Source organism: Boleophthalmus pectinirostris, unplaced genomic scaffold (assembly GCF_026225935.1).
Source record: "Boleophthalmus pectinirostris isolate CB_2022bp ecotype Guang Dong unplaced genomic scaffold, ASM2622593v1 HiC_scaffold_4, whole genome shotgun sequence".
Taxonomy (NCBI): domain Eukaryota; kingdom Metazoa; phylum Chordata; class Actinopteri; order Gobiiformes; family Gobiidae; genus Boleophthalmus; species Boleophthalmus pectinirostris.
In genome coordinates, this window is record NW_026571353.1 from 22,326,158 (window position 1) to 22,347,011 (window position 20,854).

Below are 20,854 nucleotides of genomic sequence, written 5' to 3' on the forward strand. Positions count from 1 at the left end.
AGTGTGAAGCAGAGAAAGCTCATTACCAGGGCATTGTACCTTTAATCTGTAGAGTCTTTTTCAAATTATGCCACAGTAACTTACTAAAGCACAGTTCACTTAATCCACTGACCTGCTGTGAACTGATTTGAAACAGATTTAACAAAACTAGAGTTACTGTTATTACTGAAAACATGATATTGTCTTGGGGTAGGCAATAGCTCATTGAGCCCTTGGGCAAGACACGTAACGCCCCTCACCCCCAATGTCTGCATGCACCGTCGTATAAATGTGTGAATGGATGAGTGGTTCCTTATTGTAAAGCTTTTTGAATGCCTTGAAGGTGGAAAAGCGATGGATAAAAATGTGACCATTAATTATTTGTGGTGTCAAAATTGAGTTAGAATTTTCAAAATCAAGACATGGCTGGTGAATCCTCTTCAGGCTCGGACAGGTAATCTATACTACAGGGAAATGGCTGGTGGGCTGTTCCACCTCGGACTGCATTTGGGCCGGTGTGGTGGCCTCGGACTCAGGGGCGGACTCTCAGAATGCCAGTCCGCCCATGAGTCGGAGGCCACCACACACACGCGCACTCACACACACACACACATCCAGGGCTGTTTTTTGGTCCCAGTCCATCCCTGATTCCTCTCCATGGTTACTTTGGCATCATTGTTGTTGCAAGATCAGCACATAGTATAGAAGATATAGAAGAGTATAGTATAGGTTGAGTTCTTCACTCAAACTGAAAAGGCTCTGTTCCACCTGGTGATATCATGTTGTAATACAGGAATAGCTCTTCTGTGTTTTTAAACTCCATACACCTTCACTAGAATCATTTGGATGATTTCAGCCCTGGAATTGCCCATGTCTACTGAACTAAAAGTAAAAGTTAACTTGAAAACTACCACTTCATGATATCTCAAGGTGGAACAGAATATTTTGAGCTTTGGAGATGTAGACAGAGTAATAATAAAGTGTTACGCAAATATGTATGATTGAAACAAAAAAACAACTGCAGCTGTATTTTTGATGAGATAACAGCAATGCAACATTTTGTTTAATGTAAGACCTTCAAGACTTCAGTCCATATACAAGGCTGTACTTAGATTCCAAGCTGATGTGAGATAATTTAATTCCATTATTCAGCTTTTTCTTTAGTGAGACAGGCTATACAACAATGAAGATTATACTATTATAGAATCATTATTATAATAAACCCTACTTTTATGGTTGAGAACTACTGTCATTTGCCAGAGAGTGACTAAACACTGCTTATAAACTGCTTAGAAATGCTTACAAAAAGGGACAGACCAGAAAGTGCTTACTGCTGTAATTGTGAGTCACAGCTGGAATTGAGTTTGTTCTGAAGAGCAAAGAGCTGCACCTCTTTCAATGAGTCAAATCCACAATTTTTATTTATTTTTTTCTTTTTGTGACAGCTGGTCTTGCTCTACTTCCTTTCCCTCACACATGACAGAGTTTCATCAACAATCTTCCTGGACATTTTTGCCCAGAGAGTTGCATTCTCCACACACACGTCGAGCCTATGATATTCTATTAAATGCATTAATTTAAACATACACATGACACACACTGCTCTTATCATTGTGCAGTACTGAGCAGCTTTGCAAAACAGTGGGAGGCCATTTTGAAGAGCTACTTAATAATTCCCTCGGACAACCATGAAATTCCTTCTTTTTCTTGTCTTTGCTTTGGTTCGGGTCTGGCTCTAAAATTCCTCGGCACGCTGTGTTTTTATGTTTGATTACACATTCACTTTTATTGCATTGAGCCTTCTGATTCATTTGTTCACCGTCTGGAGTAAGCCCTCTTGGATATTTGCATAAAGATTAATTAGGCAGATGCAGTGTTAGCTTGTTTGCTAAATAATACTTGCTAATTAGACATGTTTGGTGAACATCTGCTCCGCTGTATTGGACCTGTTCAGAGTGAATGTACGCTCGAGGTTCAGCTCTCGTTTACTTGTACATGAAACAGCCTCTGTAATTACTGCTACAATTTTACCACAGGTTTTACTTGCCAATTCAATTTTAAATAAAGAAATTTGATTAAAAGTTACAACTTGCTTCAGACCAATCAGCCACAACATATATACCGTGTCCAAGTTAATACTGAGATTAAATAATGCTTCAGGATACTTATATACAATTGACTTTTTAAATTTGTGTTATTAGCAACGTCCATTAAAATAAAACAATAATAATACTAAATCAAAGCTGTTGGGATGGGACAAGATCTTGTGAGGCAAAACTGCAACGAGATTGTACAGTGGCAATGACAACAAAAATATAAAATTTAATTAATAAATTCTTGTTTTGTTTTGGTATAAAACTGAGTGTATCAAATATAAGTCACAGGTGGTGCTGAAATCTTGAGTCTTTCCCAAACAGAATGCATGCTAACATTTTCTTTTGTGTAAGTGAGCTACAGGGACGAGTCAGGTGTTGTATCACATCAAGTCCAACAGTGCACTGCCTACAGCTTACATATTAATAAATCATTTCATATTTTCCTCTGGCTGGGCTTCATAGAGTGGTGTTTGTTGATGTAAACGTGATACTATCAGTGGCTTCCTGGAGAGCGTTGCCGTGGGACACATTGTTGCGTGTACATATAGAATACAGTAGATTACATAGGCAAAACACACTATCTCCCCCTTCATCTCAAATCCTCTGTCTCCTCTTCTTCATGTTTTTATCCCTCCTTCTGCTCCCATCCCTCAGGCTGCATGGTCCCAGTTCACTTTATATCAGGGATGTCTTTGGGTTTTTATGCCCTTGGTTTTGCCTCTCAGGCTTTCATCTCCTCCATGCTTATAATCCTGTTTGTCTCCTCTCCTGCTTCACCGGATTCTCACCTTCAACCTCTACCTACACAGGCAATCCTTAGGTACTTGAGAAATGGAGGTGGAAATTGGTACTGTCCTTAGGCGTGTTGTAAAATGCTTCCAGTGTTACATAATATGCCTCCAATATAAAGGCAATATTTTTAACAATGTTCAGGCAAATAATTAATCACATTCCATAAAAAAAGAATGAATGAATGAATTAGAATGAACTTTAGAATGATGAGAATTAAACTCATCTCATAATAGTTGAGATTATTTTATAATTAATTGTATGTGTGTGTGTGTGTATACATATATATATATATATATATATATATATATATATATATATATATATATGTATATATATATATATATATATACACACACACTCACTTCACGCACACACTAATGTTATTTGATTGTTTGAGTCCACCTCTAATTTGTTTTTCATTTTGGCACTCTCACCTTTTTGCTGAAAATCAAACACCGTGAACACTTTTCATCACAGGTTCCTGAAAATGTGCTGTTTAAATCCATTTTCTATTTTTTCAGACAATCTTAAAACTTTTTTGTAAGTGCAAATTCTGCCAATACAGATAGATGTACAACACCCCCAGTATGATGCCGCTGCAAAATATCAATTTGAAGGATGTTTTTGAACTACAAATAATGTTTTAAATTCTCATTCTTAATGATTTGAGTATAATAAATAGAGCAGTTAATCATCCAACATCATCAAAATATTGAAATTAACATAAATATTTGAAGATGCAGTATGTAACTTTTCTGGGAGTGTCACCTGCTTGTTTCGATGGATATGTTATGGCATTGATTGGAATAGTCCGTAATATCTTAGAAAAACTTGCATTCTTACTACAAATCTAATTTGACTTGTAACTTGCCCTTGTGGTGTCACCTGCTTTTCGCCGTGGAGTTACATGCTTAATGCCATACTGTGGAACATTCCAGGCAAATAGCATTTCTATGGACACAAGCATGTGGAACTGTGGTGGCAGGAAAGTTACTTGGTGCACCTTTAAAGTCCCAGTTTCTTTTTAGATTGATGATGGCCACTGACTGAGACTATGTGAAGGATCTCATTAAATAAAGGTCAGGTATCAGTGTGGAACGCCAGTGCATTGGACATGATCTGGTTTGTCCATGCTTATGTGTGATGCAGTGAGTCCTTAGGCTTTTATTCAACAAATGCTATACACTATCCAATGTTCTATTTATAATCCAGACTGATTAGCATGTCACTGCCTGTGTTAATCTCCCAATGCCTTGTGTTCCTCTCCATACATATTCTATTTCAACATGACTAAGTGATAATACAGATGTATCTGTAATACAGATACATAATGTTTCCAAAAGCACGCTAACCCTACCTTTATTTCAACAGAAACAAACCCAAACAGTCCACACAAGAACGGCGGGCCCTGCACTGCAACCTGTAATCAAAGTGAATGTGTGTGTGTGTCTGTGTGTGTGTTGGCGGAGATAAATGCCCCCTTCGGAAATTCAACGCCAAATAATCAAGATTGACACTGGCACACAGCACTGGGAGCTGAACGTGTGGCGGATTGTTTGTGCTATTTTTGTGGGCAGGATCTAATCAAATCTGCTCATGCTGATTATAATAATCGTGAGGTTTATAATGACATTTCTGTCTCCCTTCCTTTTGCAGTTCAAAACTTTAGCTCGCTTTAGAATGCTTGTTAACTTTTGTTGTATGTGGCATCTATTTACAATTCTATGCTTTAATAGAATCAACCATTACACTTTTAATAGCCTTAATGAAGTATAAACAAAGTCTTAATTTATAATACAAATAATACATAATGCTTTATTTTAAAATGATTCAGGTTTAGTAACCACTTCAAGGCATTTTTCAGATTTTTACTGTCTTAAAAGCAACACATCAGTCAGCTCGATCTCGAAATTATTAATTAATAATTAAAGGGCTCACTTATTACACTATTTTCTGTTATGATGTTGTGTCCTCATCACAAACATATCTGAAGTTATGCTTTGTTTCATTTACACATTTTTAACACACAAACCCTGCATATTTAGGCATTTTCTCTCAAACAGAAAACACACTGTTGTGATGTCATGTGGTAATACAGGAAGTGCTCCACTGTGTTTTTAAGATGCATACATCTTCACTAGAATGATTTGGATTGTCAGTTCAACCCTGGAAATGACAATCTCTACTGCTTCATGACATCACAAGGATGGAACAGAGCATTCTGAGCTTTAGAGATGTAGCAGACTAAAAATAAAGGATTACTCAAACATGTGTGAATGAAACAAACCACAGCTCTAGGTATGTTTTTGATGAGGTAACAACATTATAACATGGCTTAAAGCTCACTGTCGAGTCAAGTCAATTTTGCATAATATAGGCCCTGAAGACAGATCCATTCAAATCTGGTCATTAACACACTGTAATAAAATGAATGTATTTTTTACTCTTTCCCCAGGATACAGAGGTGGTGAACACAGCCATCCTCACCGGGCGTCAAGTGTTCGTGCCCATCAGACTAGTTACTGTGGAAACAGATGGAAAGGTGCGGGACGTAGATGGCCTGGTCACCTGCAGCTCTACAGACGTGGATGTGGTCAAGGTATGTGTAGTGTTCAAATACAACTCAAACCTTGACATGTTTGCGCCCAGCTAACAAATGTGTAGATTGTGTAAGATATTCTTTAGTGACCTTATTGTGATACCAGGTCAAACAAGACTTATTTGACTAGTTATTAAAAAGTGTAATCTGCAGCTTTTACAAAAAAAGGTCTAAAATGTTATTGCTTTACCTGGAATATCCCATTGTAAGGCATTACACATTTATATTGCACATACATTTACTGCTCAAATAAATACCTTGAAAAGCTTGCAATCTTATGGCGAACCGGGTCATCTCCATAGAACTGACCTGTAAATTGGTCAGGTGGAATTCCCTGTTTCCATGGAGATACCCAAGGTTATTACTATACTATGAAACAATTGATGTGAAGCAATAACAAATCCACATAGACAAGCAGGTGACAGAACCTTCACCAGAAAAAAAAATCTGAAGTTTTCTAACAGCAAAATGACCATAAGTCTTTAAAGAGTTCATATTACATTATTTTCTAATTTATGTTATAATGGAGCTCCCTCATCAAAAACATACCTGGACCTGGTTTTGTTTCATTCACATGTGTTTAACATAAACCCTGCATATTTAGGATATGTTTTTCTCTCAAACAGAAAACACTGTTCCCCTTGTGATGTTATGTATCTATACTAAACAAAGTGTAAAAGGTTAGTCTGATTCATCAGTCAGTTTTACTTCATGGAAACCGTCTGACTTCCCAGCATTAGGATTCGTTCGCTTGACAGTAGGCGGTTACTTTTTTTATTCAGTCAATCGCCGCTATTTGGTCGTGACGTATGTAATGTGCTGAAACATTCAGTGGTGTCCAAGTAACAACAGCAAACAAAGCAGAGAGTGAACATGTCTGTCAATGATCATTATCGTTTCTGCGAGATGAACTTGCGAATTAAAGGTGCAATAAAAAATGCAAAGTTTGTATTTGACATAGGAGGATGCAGTCTGCTATCGCAGTTCGGGTTGGTTCAGCTCTTCGCTGATTGGGCAGTGCGCAGTATACAATGTGTACTCCGATTCCTGACCTAGTTGCTGGAGAGAAATGAAATTGAGCGGAAGCACTAGGTGGCGCCAGCCTGGCTAGGTAAAAGGTAGTTGTTAATTTGAAAACTACCATTTCATTACATCACAAGGAGGAACAAAGCATTTTGTAGGTGATGGAGGTAACAACATTATATCATGGCTTAAAGCTCACAAGAGTAAATTTTGCATAATATAGGACCTTTAGAATAGAGTAGCATGTGTCTGTAGAGTTTGTTGTTCATCATTTTGAGTGGTTGTAGTAGTAGTAGTAGTAGTAGTAGTAGTAATGTTTTAAGATGCCAGACTTCGCTCCACTATTGATAGGGGTTATTTGGAACCCTTGAGGGAGTGAGGGTGCCGTGTTGAGACTTGAGGAACTAAACTGAGGGCACTTTACACAGCGGGGCGCACATCCTGAATCATCATTATAATCACGCATCCTGGAGGATTTGTGTTGTTCTCTAATTCGTTTTGTGCAACACTGCATAATGAGACACTTATCACAGTGTGGAAGCCTTACTCTGCTCGCAGTTTTTATATTGCTCTTTTCAAGTTGTCACAAAAATAAATTTGGTATCTTAAAATAGATAAATTGATTTTTTTTAATGCTTTCATGACTTCAGTTTGGAGTAATAGTTCAAACATTGGCATCCCCTTGTGTGTTGTGTATCTTGTAAAGTTAGCATGTGCTGCAGTTGGGTATAGCCGACACTACAGTATGAGAGATTTCTTATATGTAAATTAGCTAATTTGATTTCCAGACAGTTTTAATGGAGCTTTGAATGATTGTCATTTGAGTTCATGTCAGCCCAGCAGTATTAGACACTCTGGACAAGACTTGTGTTCCCAGTGCTCAGCCTGACTTGGTGAACTTTTGCTCTTTATCACCGAGAGATCTCATCAGGAGCTGGGCTTTTTTAGTACTCTACCTGCTCCTTTGTCCAGATCAGCTCAGCCAATACTACTATGTGACCACACACTACCGAACGAGAACGAGCTGTCTGCAACACTCTTAGCATCCCCACTATTGTTATTATAATCAGCAAATCATCTGCATAAATAGTTTAGCAGAATACACCTTAATTTGAATATGCTGTCTCCTATGTTGTTTGTGCAGTGGGAATGCTCTGTCACTCTCTCTTTCACAATAATGTTATCTCTATTTCTGTAAGTTAGGGAGCTTTTATTTTGTTAGGACAACAGGATGTAGTCCAAGTGGAGGAGTTTAGAATTAGTACTGCTGTAGGTTTCATGGACTACTATTGACAGATTTAGCAGAGGTAATAAAACTGTGCATTTATGCTCATGGATTATAATAAAACTGGGTCAAAAGAAACCAAGCAGTGCTTTACTCCTGCTGTCACCACATGTTCTTCTGTACCTTGTTTCTGCCCAACCCCAAAAGGAGGACTGGACAGTCAGTGCCTAGGAAGGCTCTACATCTTAGTACAAAATAAAGCCTCACTAATATCAGTATGTAATAATCCATTGTTTTTACAGAAGTTTAAACTATTTATAGTGGGATAAATGTATGACACCAAAGTGCATTCATACTGAAATCATGCTCACTCTACACATCACAATCATTTACATGGTTCAGTGTGTTTTCACATAAACATAATCCACCTGAGGCAGGTCAGAACTCCTCTTGTCTCCTCTCACCTCTCCCTCAGTAAAGCGTCTTTGTGACATATGTCTGTGAAAAATGCTATATAAATAAAGACTTACTTACTCCCACAGACTGTCCTCCACTGCAGTAGCAAGCAGACATATGCTCACACGCACACACGCGCACACACACACGCGCACACACACTTTTTGTTTTAACTTTAGCAGTGCTAACTGCTTACAATACTGTAAATATATCGTATGGTGAACATCCATCCATGTTGAGTAGCAGTACTGGCTACATGCAAGTGGTGCTGAGAAGTGCTAATAAGGTTCTAGTGAAAAATCCAAACTGCTCTTAGCTTTTGTAAACATGTATGCATTTAACTTTTAAATAGTTTATCACAACATCACTGAGTAACCTTTGGACCAGACAGTTTTAGAGCCTAAATTCACACTGATTGGAGGACTAATTAATGAATGTGAAATGCCTTTGGAAAGAAGCACATGCCACAGACTGGAGATTGATTCCGGTGCGCCGTGTTCCTTTTGCCCTCGAGGCCCCAAATGAAATGCACCCTCGCTGTGACAGTTTCAATATGAAGCCAATTTCCTGGTACAAGGCGACAAGAGTGCTGCTGTTTAAGTCCGATCAATAACAACACAGAGAATGGAAGGAACTCATTCAGATAAATGTAGCGCCGCACCTCAATTATGTGAACATGGAGCTGTGTCTTTTAAGGGTTCTCACTGAAAAAAGTATGTTTGAGTGAAAGTGGTAGGAGGCCAGGAAATGAGTGATCTGGAGAACATACTAAAATCTATATATTTTTCTCATGAATAATTTCTTTTACATCTCATTACCTTTTCATAAGTTCTTCTCAATACATTTTTGTAGAGCCTAAAATCACAACAGCAATTGTCTCACAGGGCTAACAAATTGTTGATTATCACCAACAGAAAGTTGGAAAATCAATTAGTGAAACAGTCAATGGTCAATAATAGACAAGCAGATCAACTAAAATTCACAGGAAATAAGTAAAGAGATAACAGTCCCAGAGTATCTAATGTCCTTAGACTCCCTCCCACTCGACAAGGAAAAAGTCCAAAAAACAGTGGGAAAAAGAGAAACTTTAAGGAGAACAGTGAAGGAGCGATTCACTCTCATGAACAGGCAGAATGGAGACGTGTCCAGAATGACACACATCCATTTGCAGATATTGGTAGAGTTTAAGTCTCTAAAGCCAGAGGTAAGGGTCTTGATTCCAAAATATTGTGAAACTAAATAGAGTTGGCTTAGAAGGGACAGTTTTGTTTGGAAGTAAGGGTAACATAACCCAGGGCCCCCAACCACTGGGCTGGGGCCCAAAATTTGGTTGCAAATATGACTAAAAATAAGTTTCATGTCTGTTTTAAAATCTAGTGCTATTTCCTTGCTATTGTATGCATTTTACACCTTCTACCAATCCTTGAAAAATGTTTATTATTGGTCCTTATGAGAGGAAAAGGTCCAAAAAAAAAAGGTTCTTTCACTCATAAGATTCCTGGGGACTATTATTATATTATTTAACAAAAAGTCAAAATTGACTATGCAAAACCCATAATATTTGACTTAATATGCCATTTCATAACCATAGCTAATTTATTTATCAAACTGTATTTTCTTTTCTTTTTGTCATCATCATTGAAAATGTGTTAATCCCTTAAATGTGTCACATTGTATTCTCACTTTTGGCAGTGATGTACAGAATGTGTCAATGACTGCAGCAGTGAGTTGCTAATGAGTCACTACAAAAGCAATGGTGTGTTATGGTTTTTGGCAGCGTCTCCTCTTATCTGTGCCAAAGCCCTTATTATAAGATGTTTGACTAAACTCAATTTACTGCGACCAAAATGTCTAACTCTTATCTTCACCTTAATTCAACCCTTACTGTGACCTTACAGCCAAACTTTCACTGCAACATAAGTTATTTGTATTTCAGTTTTTCTGTCCCCAGAACTGAATTTATTCCCCTATAAGATAATAAATATTGTCTGAACATCCACGGGATACACACAGCTCTTGAGCATAGACAGCTGTTTGACGATGGCACCCATGGGAGACACTGCAGGTAGCTCTAGCTGTCACTGAGTCACTATTACAGCTGTAAAGTAGAATCCAGGGAGCCGACGCAGCACATGTACCAGACTATTACGCTCCGACTTGAGCCTCAGCAGTAGCACTTTCCTCCAGATTTATCACTAATTCTTGTCTTTGTTAGACTGAGTCTGTCCTCACTTCAATACGTCAAACCTGAAGAACTTGATGCTAATGGTTGAGGCGCCTTCCAATTTCATGTGTTGGGGAACATGCAGAAGTTCTAACAAGTACTTTAAATCTTCTTTTACTACACAGGAAAACAACATAGTTTAAATAGATTAGCTAACAAACTCCTTTAGTCTGTCTCAAAGCTGGATATAGGGATCAACTTGCACCAGGAAAGGCATCCAGTGTAAAACAATTAACATTATGTCAAATGATTCTGACTCATTCCAAGCACGTCAGCTCTTTAAAGTGGGTGAGTCAGTTTTTCCCCTTCCACTGATAACATGCTATATGTTGTTAGCATTACCTTGATGCTTATAAGATACGTTAAGAAAGAAACTTTGGACCTCTGCAAAGCTTTTTAAAATGAATAGTTCTGTTTTTCAGATTTTGGATAGTAAATATACAAAGATAGTAAATATTGTGTACAGTGTCTTTATTGCAATACATGTTAGTAATAGTGTTAACAATTGTCATTTCTGCAGTTTTCAAATACAGTCGTCCCATATTCTATATTGCGGTTCACCTTTCGCGGTCTTGTTGTTTCCTGGAATTTTTTTAGTGCAATTTTGCATGCTTCTTTTTTTTTTTTTTCTTACCACGTATAAACGCGTATTGCATATTGCGGGCGGGTAGTAATTATACACGGGTGGGTCAGGACTAAACCAGGTCTAAACCAGGACTAATTTTGGACTTAAGAGAGATAACAGCAAGCAGGGTGTCCGCAAAGCACGATCGGGCAATTGCCGCGCTTACCTCCATGAGGTGTGGAGCTCTCCGTCAGTCCTTTCTCCTGCGGTCACCTCCGGGCCCGTCCTGACAGTGAGTCCTTTTTCAATTCTGGCTTAGTCCTGGTTTACTCCTGTTTTAGTCCTAGTGCAGTCCTGGTTTAGTCCTCCTCTTCAGTCCTGGAATCAGTCCTCGGTTAATCCTGGGTTAGACCTGGTTGGCCTTGGTTCAGTCCATGGCGTAGGCAGCGCAAAAGTTTGATATAATCTCCGGTTAACGGGCAGGTGCGGTGTTGTACTGCGTGGATGCGGTGCTGTACTGCGCAGGTGTGAAGTTGTACTGCAGTGTTGTACTGCACGGGTGCGGTGCTGTACCGTGTGTGGTGAGGTGTTTTACAGCCTTTAAACAGATATAATAATTCTAAAATATAAAGTTGACTGATTTCGCCTATTACGGGTTATTTTTAGAACGTAACCCCCGCGATAAACGAGGGACCACTGTATGTTATTTTGTGCTAGCCTCATCATTTCATCTGTCTTAGTTATAGCATATTTGACCCTCTGGTTTTATATCACCATCAACATTCCTACCTCAACCCTCTTCCTTTATCCAGGCATGGGACTGACACCACTTTGACGTCAGACTGGGGATGTTCTTCATGCAGTGAAGTTGGTGACACAGTTAGGGTGACCAGATTTTCTAAATAAAAAAAAAACATCCCTGGTTTGAGTTGATTGGTAATAATAAAATTGTGAAACAAGTGCATAATTAAGGAAAGTACAGCCAGGAGTATAGCCACATTTTCTTTGTGTTTTGGTCATTTTTAAGCAACTTATTTTACCTAAAAAAAAAGCCAATGTATGCCCCTCTGTACTGTTGGCAGATCAGTGATTTTAGGTAAATCTGCTGGGGAAGGGAACAAAGGGCTCAAAACTGGGACAGTCCTGGGTAAATAGTGACGTCTGTCACCCTGGACACAATGCACAAATTAGCAAACAACACATTTTCAGGAAACTGTGATTAATACAAGAGTTCAAGGTCCTGTTTCGGTTATTGTCAACAAAAAAGGTGAGAGTGACTAACTGAAAAGCTGTTGGTTAATGCTAGCTAGCCTGTGACTGCAATGCTTTCTGAAACTTACTTATTTAACTGTACATATCAGATCATCTGTTGTACTTACAGTTAAGCTAGTACTTTATAGGGTACAACCCCTTATTACGACATACCGCCACTCCAACAAACCCCCATCCTGACATTTTGTAATTCCGACAACCGTCCATTCTAACATGCCCCCATTCCAACACTTTTTGATGCTGCCATTCTGACAATCTACTCGTAGTTTTGAGCATCACCTTTTTTGTCTTGTATACGCTGCATGGACCATGTCTTCTTGTGTATGCTGCGTGGGCCGCGCCTCCTCCCATACGCAGACCAGATTGTGACTCTAAACCAGAACTAAAACCAGGACTAAACCAGGAACTAAACCAGGTCTAAACCAGGACTAAACCAGAACTAAACCAGGTCTAAACCAGGTCTAAACTAGGTCTAAACTAGGACTACAACCAGGTCTAAACCAGGTCTAAACCAGGTCTAAACCAGGACTAAAATCAGGACTAAAACCAGGTCTAAACCAGGTCTAAACCAGGTCTAAACCAGGTCTAAACCAGGACTAAACCAGGACTAAAATCAGGTCTAAACCAGGTCTAAACCAGATCTAAACCAGGTCTAAACCAGGACTAAAATCAGGACTAAAACCAGGTCTAAACCAGGACTTAACCAGGTCTAAACCAGATCTAAACCAGGACTAAAATCAGGACTAAAACCAGGTTTAAACCAGGATTTAACCAGCGTCTCCTCCCTTATGCCACAAGCACCTCACCTCCTGTGCAGCCAATCCGTGAAAATGTTATCCAGAAAAGAGCGTCGCCACAACTTAATAATTACCTTGTGTGTTGGAATGGCGGAATGTTGAAAAAAAACTAAAGTGCCGCCACTCCGACCAAGGAAAAAAAAAAGTCAGAGTGCAGGAACATTTGATAAAAAATGGAAATGCCACCACTCCGACAATTAGACGTCAGTGTTGGAATGGCAGCATGTTATCATTCTTTATGATCAGAATGTGTCAACAAAACTCAATTTAAAGCCTAACTTGAGCAACTGAGCTTCAGACAGAGCAGTGCCACCCTTAGCATCCCGAGGAAATGTTAATGACAGCTGCAACTCATCACTTGTACTTTTAGGCCAGTATAGTAAACTGCCCGTGTTTGGTATTGTATTTATGTCCAAGCAGCTTTAATTCTACTTGAAGAAGTTATATGGAACTTGTTGGCTTTCTTCGGCGAGATCAGTTCTCCGTTGCATCACTTTCTGTTAAGCAAGTCTCTGTTTAATTACTCATGGTGGATAAATGTTTGCAGAGGGAATTGCGCCGTCCAATTCCCCTCCTCACTAATGGATGCATTAGAGCACAAGCTAAAACGTTGGAGCTGAAAGTACTGGAGATTCCCCTGTGCTTGGTCTTCTCACTTGGTTCATCCTATTTATCATTGACACTAGGGATGTGCAAACATATTGAAATATCGATATATTGTGATAATAAATATGATGATACAGTATTGTTATTGTGGGCTGAGGTATCGATATATAGCCAAGAGTATTACTAGTGGTTTAACAAAGAAATAGTGTTGCTAATATTGTTGGTTCTTAGAAAAAACTGTAATTTATCAATGCAATATATTGATTATATTGGCATGTATTGTCATATCGTGATAATATCGTTTCAAGAGCCATTTATCGTGTAGTATCGAATCATAAGAGACCCCATGATTATAATTGATGCGGCATCTTTAGCAGCAGTCCAAGCCAGCGTTGCCATGTGTGTGTTTGCATGTTGCCAAGGGCGGTCTCTTGTGTTATTTGTGTAGAGCTTCTTCCCCTGGCGTTGTATTGTCCATGTGTGTGTATTACGCGTTGCTAAGGGCTGTCACTTGTGTTATTTGTGTGAAGCGTCTTCCCCTGGCGTTGCTGGCGTTGTTGACACAGCAGTACGTGTAGGTCAGTGGGAGGAGGAGGACGAGCAGGGGACAAGTGCACACATACACACAAATTAGCAGCATTAGCCTGACCTCACGAAGGCAGCGGCTCTGACAACGCAAGAAGGTGATGGGTGTGGATGGGTGGAGGAGGGGGTGGGGTGCAATGACACATGGATCGATGGGAAGGAGGGAAAAAAGAGGAAATCAGAGAATTGACCACAAGTGAAGGGATTTTAACAACACAATGAATTCAAACATGAAAAGCATGTATTTAATCACTTATATGTTGGTGCTTTATTGTGCTTTACTTGTCATGTAAAGTGTGTGGTGACATTGTATGCACTTCCAATGAGTAGCTGCATATCAGTCTAGTGAGCGACAGAGCTTTTTTTTTTTTTTCATTTGTACCAAGATGCCAACAGAGGCACAGGAAAATATAAGTAGGTAAGTAGTACCAAAAATGATTATGCAACGCTGCTGAATCTTATGCAATCTTATATCGATTAAGAAAAAGTAAGAATAAGTAAGTACAGAGAAGTGGGCATATACAGGTGGCGGTGAAAACGAGGATTGCTCAAACGTGCCTGAATCACTTGAATACAACTTTGAGAGTGTAAATAGTGAGAAGAAACAATTATGACATGGCTAAACGCTCTTAAAAAGTCGATAAGTCAGGTTAAGGCTTTATGCAGTCTTTCATTTCTATTTCATATTTTTTGTTACGATTTGGTAGTAAAATTTAACTCCTTTTTTGTCCTCAAACACTCCTACTGCTCCTTCTAAACCCTTCTCTAAGCATGCCCCTGCCTGGATGAATGATGGGGAAAAAAATGAAAAAGCTGATTACATTGCATGTTCCAAATCATTGAGGCAAACTTCCTTCAATAACATGCTTGGTATAATTTTCAGTTTAGTATTTAGTTCAGTGCTCCAAAGCCGTTCATCTTCTCGTGTACTTAATATTGCTTACGCAGACAGAAGCCTCATCCCGGGACGTGCCCAGGGGGGTCCGATGGTAATTGTGTGGAGATCCCTTAGTGCTGTTGTCAGTAATTGAATTTGACAGAGGAAAACCAAAAGGCTGTGTAATGGAAGACAGTATATGTGTGTGTATCTACATGGATGTTTGAGACCACTCCCACAGTGTTCATGTCCATGTATTGGGACAGAGTCGGAGCAGATTAAGACTTGATCAGTTGTACGTTCTTGTACCTAATCAGAGATGCCGTACACTCTCGCCAAACTTTCAGTGCCCTTGAGGAAATGCTCTACCGCAGGTCTTCTTTATAATAACATGAAGCACAGCTCTTTCAAACAGACATAGTAATAGAGACACCTGGACCTATGTATGTATCTTTGCTTTTCATTTGGTATTAGATTGTTTTATATAGGCCTTATTATAATTATGCATTAAACATAGCCTGTATTTTGGCAAAGATCTCAATTTCAATTTCTTAGATAGTTATTATTTCACTTTCCCCCTCTACCAGTGCTAAATATTCTATGAGGAATTTAGTGTGTGTTATGCTTGAGTGGTACATGAATATATAATTGTATCTTGATCAATAATATTGCAATTTGCATGAGAGAAAGCTATTTTATTAATACATTTTTGTCAATGTGCATGGCGGTGGTGCTTTGTCATAGTTTGGGGAACCCTGCCATCTGTCAATGGGCTGCTACTTTGTGAAGGTCGCAGAGCTATTCGTGTCAGAGGAGCCGGTGGAGCACAGCGCATTTAAAGCACCAGTTTATACACAAAAGAACAGCCCTGACTGCCTCACCGTTAGCAGCACACAGGAGGGAGAGGAGACGTCATATCAAAATGGCCACTAGAGGGCAAACACTTACAGAATGCTCTTAATTCAATCATGTTTTTGATTATGTTAATGCCTCATTTAAAGGTGCACTGCATAACACTTGTTGTCTCCATGGAAATGTTATCTCTTTGTCTAGAATGTTCCAAAGTATAGATTAAACCTATCTATCAGGATGGAGGCAAGCAGGTTACAGCCTTATGCTATATTACAATTCAGATCTGTGGAGAATCGCCCCTATTCACAGAAGGAATTATTGTATTTTTGAGCAATAGAAACACCTGTAATGAATAAATGCTAAATGGATATGTTTAATGTCATACCATGGAACATGGTATGACATGACAAAGAAATAACTTCTATGGAAACAAGCAGGTAGCAGACCGTCCACCAGAAAAGTTGTGCAGTGCAGCTTTAAAGTTTATTTAGCAAGGAGGATGTGACATGATTATATAAAGATGCTACAAATAAGGAAGGACAACTGACAACTGACTGAAGGTTATGATTGACGTGAGTTTTCTTTGGTTGTTTTAACCAAGAGATTTTACATCATTTCACTAGCTATCTCTCTAAACAAAAGATTGTACACATTGCCCAAATTTCTTTATCTCAGTTAAATAATTAAATAGACAACTGGATGACAGCAATGGTGGGTTTACACAGAGTAACAAAAAATGTTTACTCAAGTAAGAAGTAAGTTAAGTAAGTAAGAAGTAAGTATGTTAGAATTAATGATACTCATGCAAAGTAGAGGTTCAATAAATTAAGGATATATTTAAAATAACTATCTGAATGTAACATCTGATTTATAATGTACATTTAAATCATTAATAATGTCAACATGATGTTTTTCTAACTTGTAGACTAACTGACAGTGGGAAGACTGACTTACACTCTTACAGGTTTTACACGTATTGAATCCTATATACTAAATATGATTCAATTAGGAGTAGATATAGTTACCATAAAATGTATAAAGAAGTAGATTAAGGGAGTGTGACGTCACCCATAGCTCCAGTCAACTGAAGCTCAGCTTGGAGCCAAATTCCATATTAGGACTAGAAATTGCAAAATAACAAAATAAAAACACCAGGATCATGTAAAGTGGGTTAATACAAACGTTTTAAGACCAAGATGACGAGGCTCACTTCAACAGTTAGAGAGATGGGCAAAATTTTTCAGTGTTAAGACAACTGAATTAAGCCGGAAGTATGTATGTATGTTAAATGGTAAATGGTCACATTTTTCGATAGCACTTTTCCACCTTCAAGGCACTCAAAGCGCTTTACAACAAGGAACCACTCACCCATTCACACACACATTCACACACCAGTGTACACAGACACTGTGGGCAAGGTGGGTTAAGTGTCTTGCCTAAGGACACAATGACAGCATTCATCTGTGGGAGCTGGAATCACATCAGCCAACCTGTGGGTCAGTGGATCTCACCGCTCAACCTGTGATGTGTTTTTTATGTTGAGAGCTGGAATCGAACCACCAACCTTCAGATCAGTGGGCAAATGCTCTACCAACTACTGCCACCCTGTAGTAGTATGTTCACTTCCTATTTGGAACATGGTGGCTAGTGGGTTAGCTATGTCCATTTATATATACAGTCTATGATAGTTACACATATACACAAACGTACCTGTAAATGACAGATTTCTGTTCAGCTTCCCCTTATCACTTGAGCAGAACATTATTTTTAACCTGGTGTGGGTCTAGCAAAAGGATATATACAGTTTTATGATCCCTTCTGACTGAACTCACCAATTGACCACTTTTTTCTTTGTTATTGAGAAGAGAGTAAGACATGGAGGAGAGAAGGTTGCAGGAGGTTATAAGTTAGACCGGATACCTCCTTGTTGCCGCGGGTCAGTTCTAGCCTTGAAAGGGAATGAAAGGTAAAGTGGATTAAAGCCAGGGGTCACACACACACAGACACACACACAGACACACACACTAGGTTAGCACCCACTTCTTCCATTTAGCAGTAACAGGCTTAAGAATTGGCCTACGATTCTGGTGCACAACATCACACCGGACCATTAGTGACACCCAGCACCCATCTATCTATGCGGGCGAGTGGCGACCTTGAGGGCCCCAAACTATTTTTCAGATCTTACAAAGACATTTTGTTGGTACATCAGCAAAAAGTGAAAGTTATACCCCCCCGAGGCGTACCGTAAAAGTGACAGGAAGTAGAAGGCAGTTTCAGTGTCACACCAGTAAACAATGGCTTTACTGCTGCTATGCATTATGGGAAGACAGAATAACATCATGAAATACTAGCTCGATATTTCTGTTACAATCCTGATAGAACTATTTATGACATTGTTTTGTACTTGTGATGGCTTAGTCTGCGGATTTATGGATCTACACAAAATACATAAAACAACTGTGATAGTACCTCATCTGAGCACAATTAGAAAGCGATAAGGAACTGTTTGCATCGCAATTTTACTGCTTATGTCACCACTAATTGATATTGTTCTTTGTTTAAACACTCTTTTGGTGTGAGAGATGCAAGCTTGTTAAAGGGTTGTTAAAGGGGGTATTAACTACTAACACATAAGATTTAGATAGCCATGTTACCTTTTATTGTTTTGAAAATGCTGTATTTGCTGAAAACAAAGTATTAACATGTTTTTAATTTTGACTTTTATATTTGACGTTCTGAGTTTCCTTTCCCTTTCCCTTTGCTCCCCATTTTAAGTCATTCCCCCTTCAGAGCGCTAATGAAACTACTGCACATCGCATCACGTTTGTCAGGTTGTTGTGTACAGTTTTGTATCTTACTTTTGCTTATTTATGGAGAATTGTCGTGTGGGAGCATGGATGACGTAGGCTTGTGGGCTGAGCACTGGATCTTAGAGCTAAGCGTAATGACAAACAGGGCCCGGGAGAGATCGCTAAAATACTCGAACATGCATGGATGACATCTAAGATGATCAGGCGTGTTTTTGATGAGGGAATGGTAGAAAAGCCCAATAAAGATTTAGCATGATACCCCCTCTTTAAAGGTGCCCCAAGTACATTTTAGGTGGACGCTTCATCACCTGGAATATTACAGTATGACATAAACTTATCTGTCTTTCATTAATACAAGTGATTTCAAAAACACGCATTCTTCCCCATGGGAGCAGCTACGTTTTATGCTTTTTGTGGAATATTCCAAGCAAAAACAGCATACTCTCCAAGGTTTCTGACCTTCTACCTGAAAACTTATCACCCTTTTAATTAAGTATTTATGTCAAACGTTTTACTTCTTAAGACTTGTTTAACTCATTACACCCTACATTACATTTTTACACTTTAGTGCCTTGATTGAAATTGATTTTTTCATGTTCAGTTAGACTACAGTCAGGAGTAATTTCTGCTCAATGTTATGGTATGGTCGAGTAAGCAAACTTCACTTACAAAGCGAAGAACCAGTTTAATTTTTTTCTAGAACTCCCCCTCTAACCTGACGATTGGTGGTTCGATCCCTGTTCTGAACCATGCATCCTTTGGTTGTGTCCTGGGGCAAGACTGCACCCACCCCACGTCTCTAGAGTGCTACTCGGCTTTTTCCTTGACGTGTTGAATAAATAATTAAAGAAATTCCTTACTATAATAAACTTGTGCATGTGTGTAATGGCAGAGGTTGTGTCCTGTCTAGACTAACCTCTCACCTCCATGACATTTAGGGACTCTGATCAATAGCTAATTAGCCACTCATTACCAAGGTAAAATACACAGCAGAGGACATGCATAAGTAGCTACTCTGTGTGACTGTTATTAATCACTAATGCTCAATTAAAACAAAATGCACCATGGCTATTTTTGTGACTGCTATTTTGATATTTCTAAGTAGCCTATAACTTTGACAATACATTGATTTGTTATTTATATCACTGTGGATATACGTACACAGAATTCAGTAATATGCAAAAATTAAAATAATAATAATTCAAAAGTGTAATCATAATCTGCATGCTCGATCTCATGCAGGAGCTGTATTACAGATAGATTAGACTCTGCTAGTTCACTAAGTATCCTGTGTGCATCTCCACGTTCCTGAAACCCAGGCCTCCCTCTGTCTCTGTCTGACATTTTGGCAGCTGTTGGCGAGTCTCCATTTTGGTTACCCCTGGGGGGCCATGTTGGGTCCTAGACGTGCATTAGTGCCCTGTCATGGACACATGGGACTGTTGATAGCTGTCCTCGACTTCTGTGATTCTCTGTCCTGTGTTTGACCCCCGGTGACAAAGTGCTACATGGGAAAAATTTCCCTCACCCTTGTCTACTAAAGGCTGACTTTGAATATACTGTGGGCCGATAAATAATGCTTCATATTCCAAAAGCTGCTTCCAGTCATGTGTGGTGTGAGTTCAGAAGATGTCAAGTCAAATGAATTGATGTTGGCCTTAACACTGTTTTTTGCAGACAGAACCTTCACAGTTGACTCCATTTGACTTGTCAGACGATCTGTCCTCATCGGCGATCAAAAAATATCGAAAACACCACACACCCTTCACCTACTTTTGGTTTCAAGATGCAGATGGATGATGAAAACTGACAAACTAAAAACAAATTTTTGAAGGTCACATATTGACTGGGCACAGTTTGATCATTGGGAAACTGACTTCACAGTTGACGTGGGAAAGGTTGATAATTATGCCTCCTGGCCATAATGATCTAACACAAAAACAACCAACATACTCCTTAGTCCTTTTAGTTAGCTGTCTCCTGTCTAACATGCTCAAGGTTAAGGTATACTTTTCTCCCTGTCAAGAAATTTGTCATCTGCATTTGACCGATTCTTCAGTGCTGCAGATCTTGAGCCAGGTTTGGTTTGGGCC

At 39.0% G+C, this 20,854-nt stretch overlaps 1 protein-coding gene across 1 annotated transcript in view; it reads left to right on the plus strand.

Annotated features, from left to right (window-relative positions):
• The window catches only part of si:dkey-215k6.1 (transmembrane protein 132D), a 172,885-nt gene that overhangs the window by 131,971 nt on the left and 20,060 nt on the right, over positions 1-20,854 (plus strand). Inside the window, exon 6 of the mRNA XM_055161940.1 lies at positions 5,323-5,466. Within this exon, the coding sequence (XP_055017915.1) occupies positions 5,323-5,466 (144 nt within the window). The remainder of the gene's footprint in view (positions 1-5,322; positions 5,467-20,854) is intronic.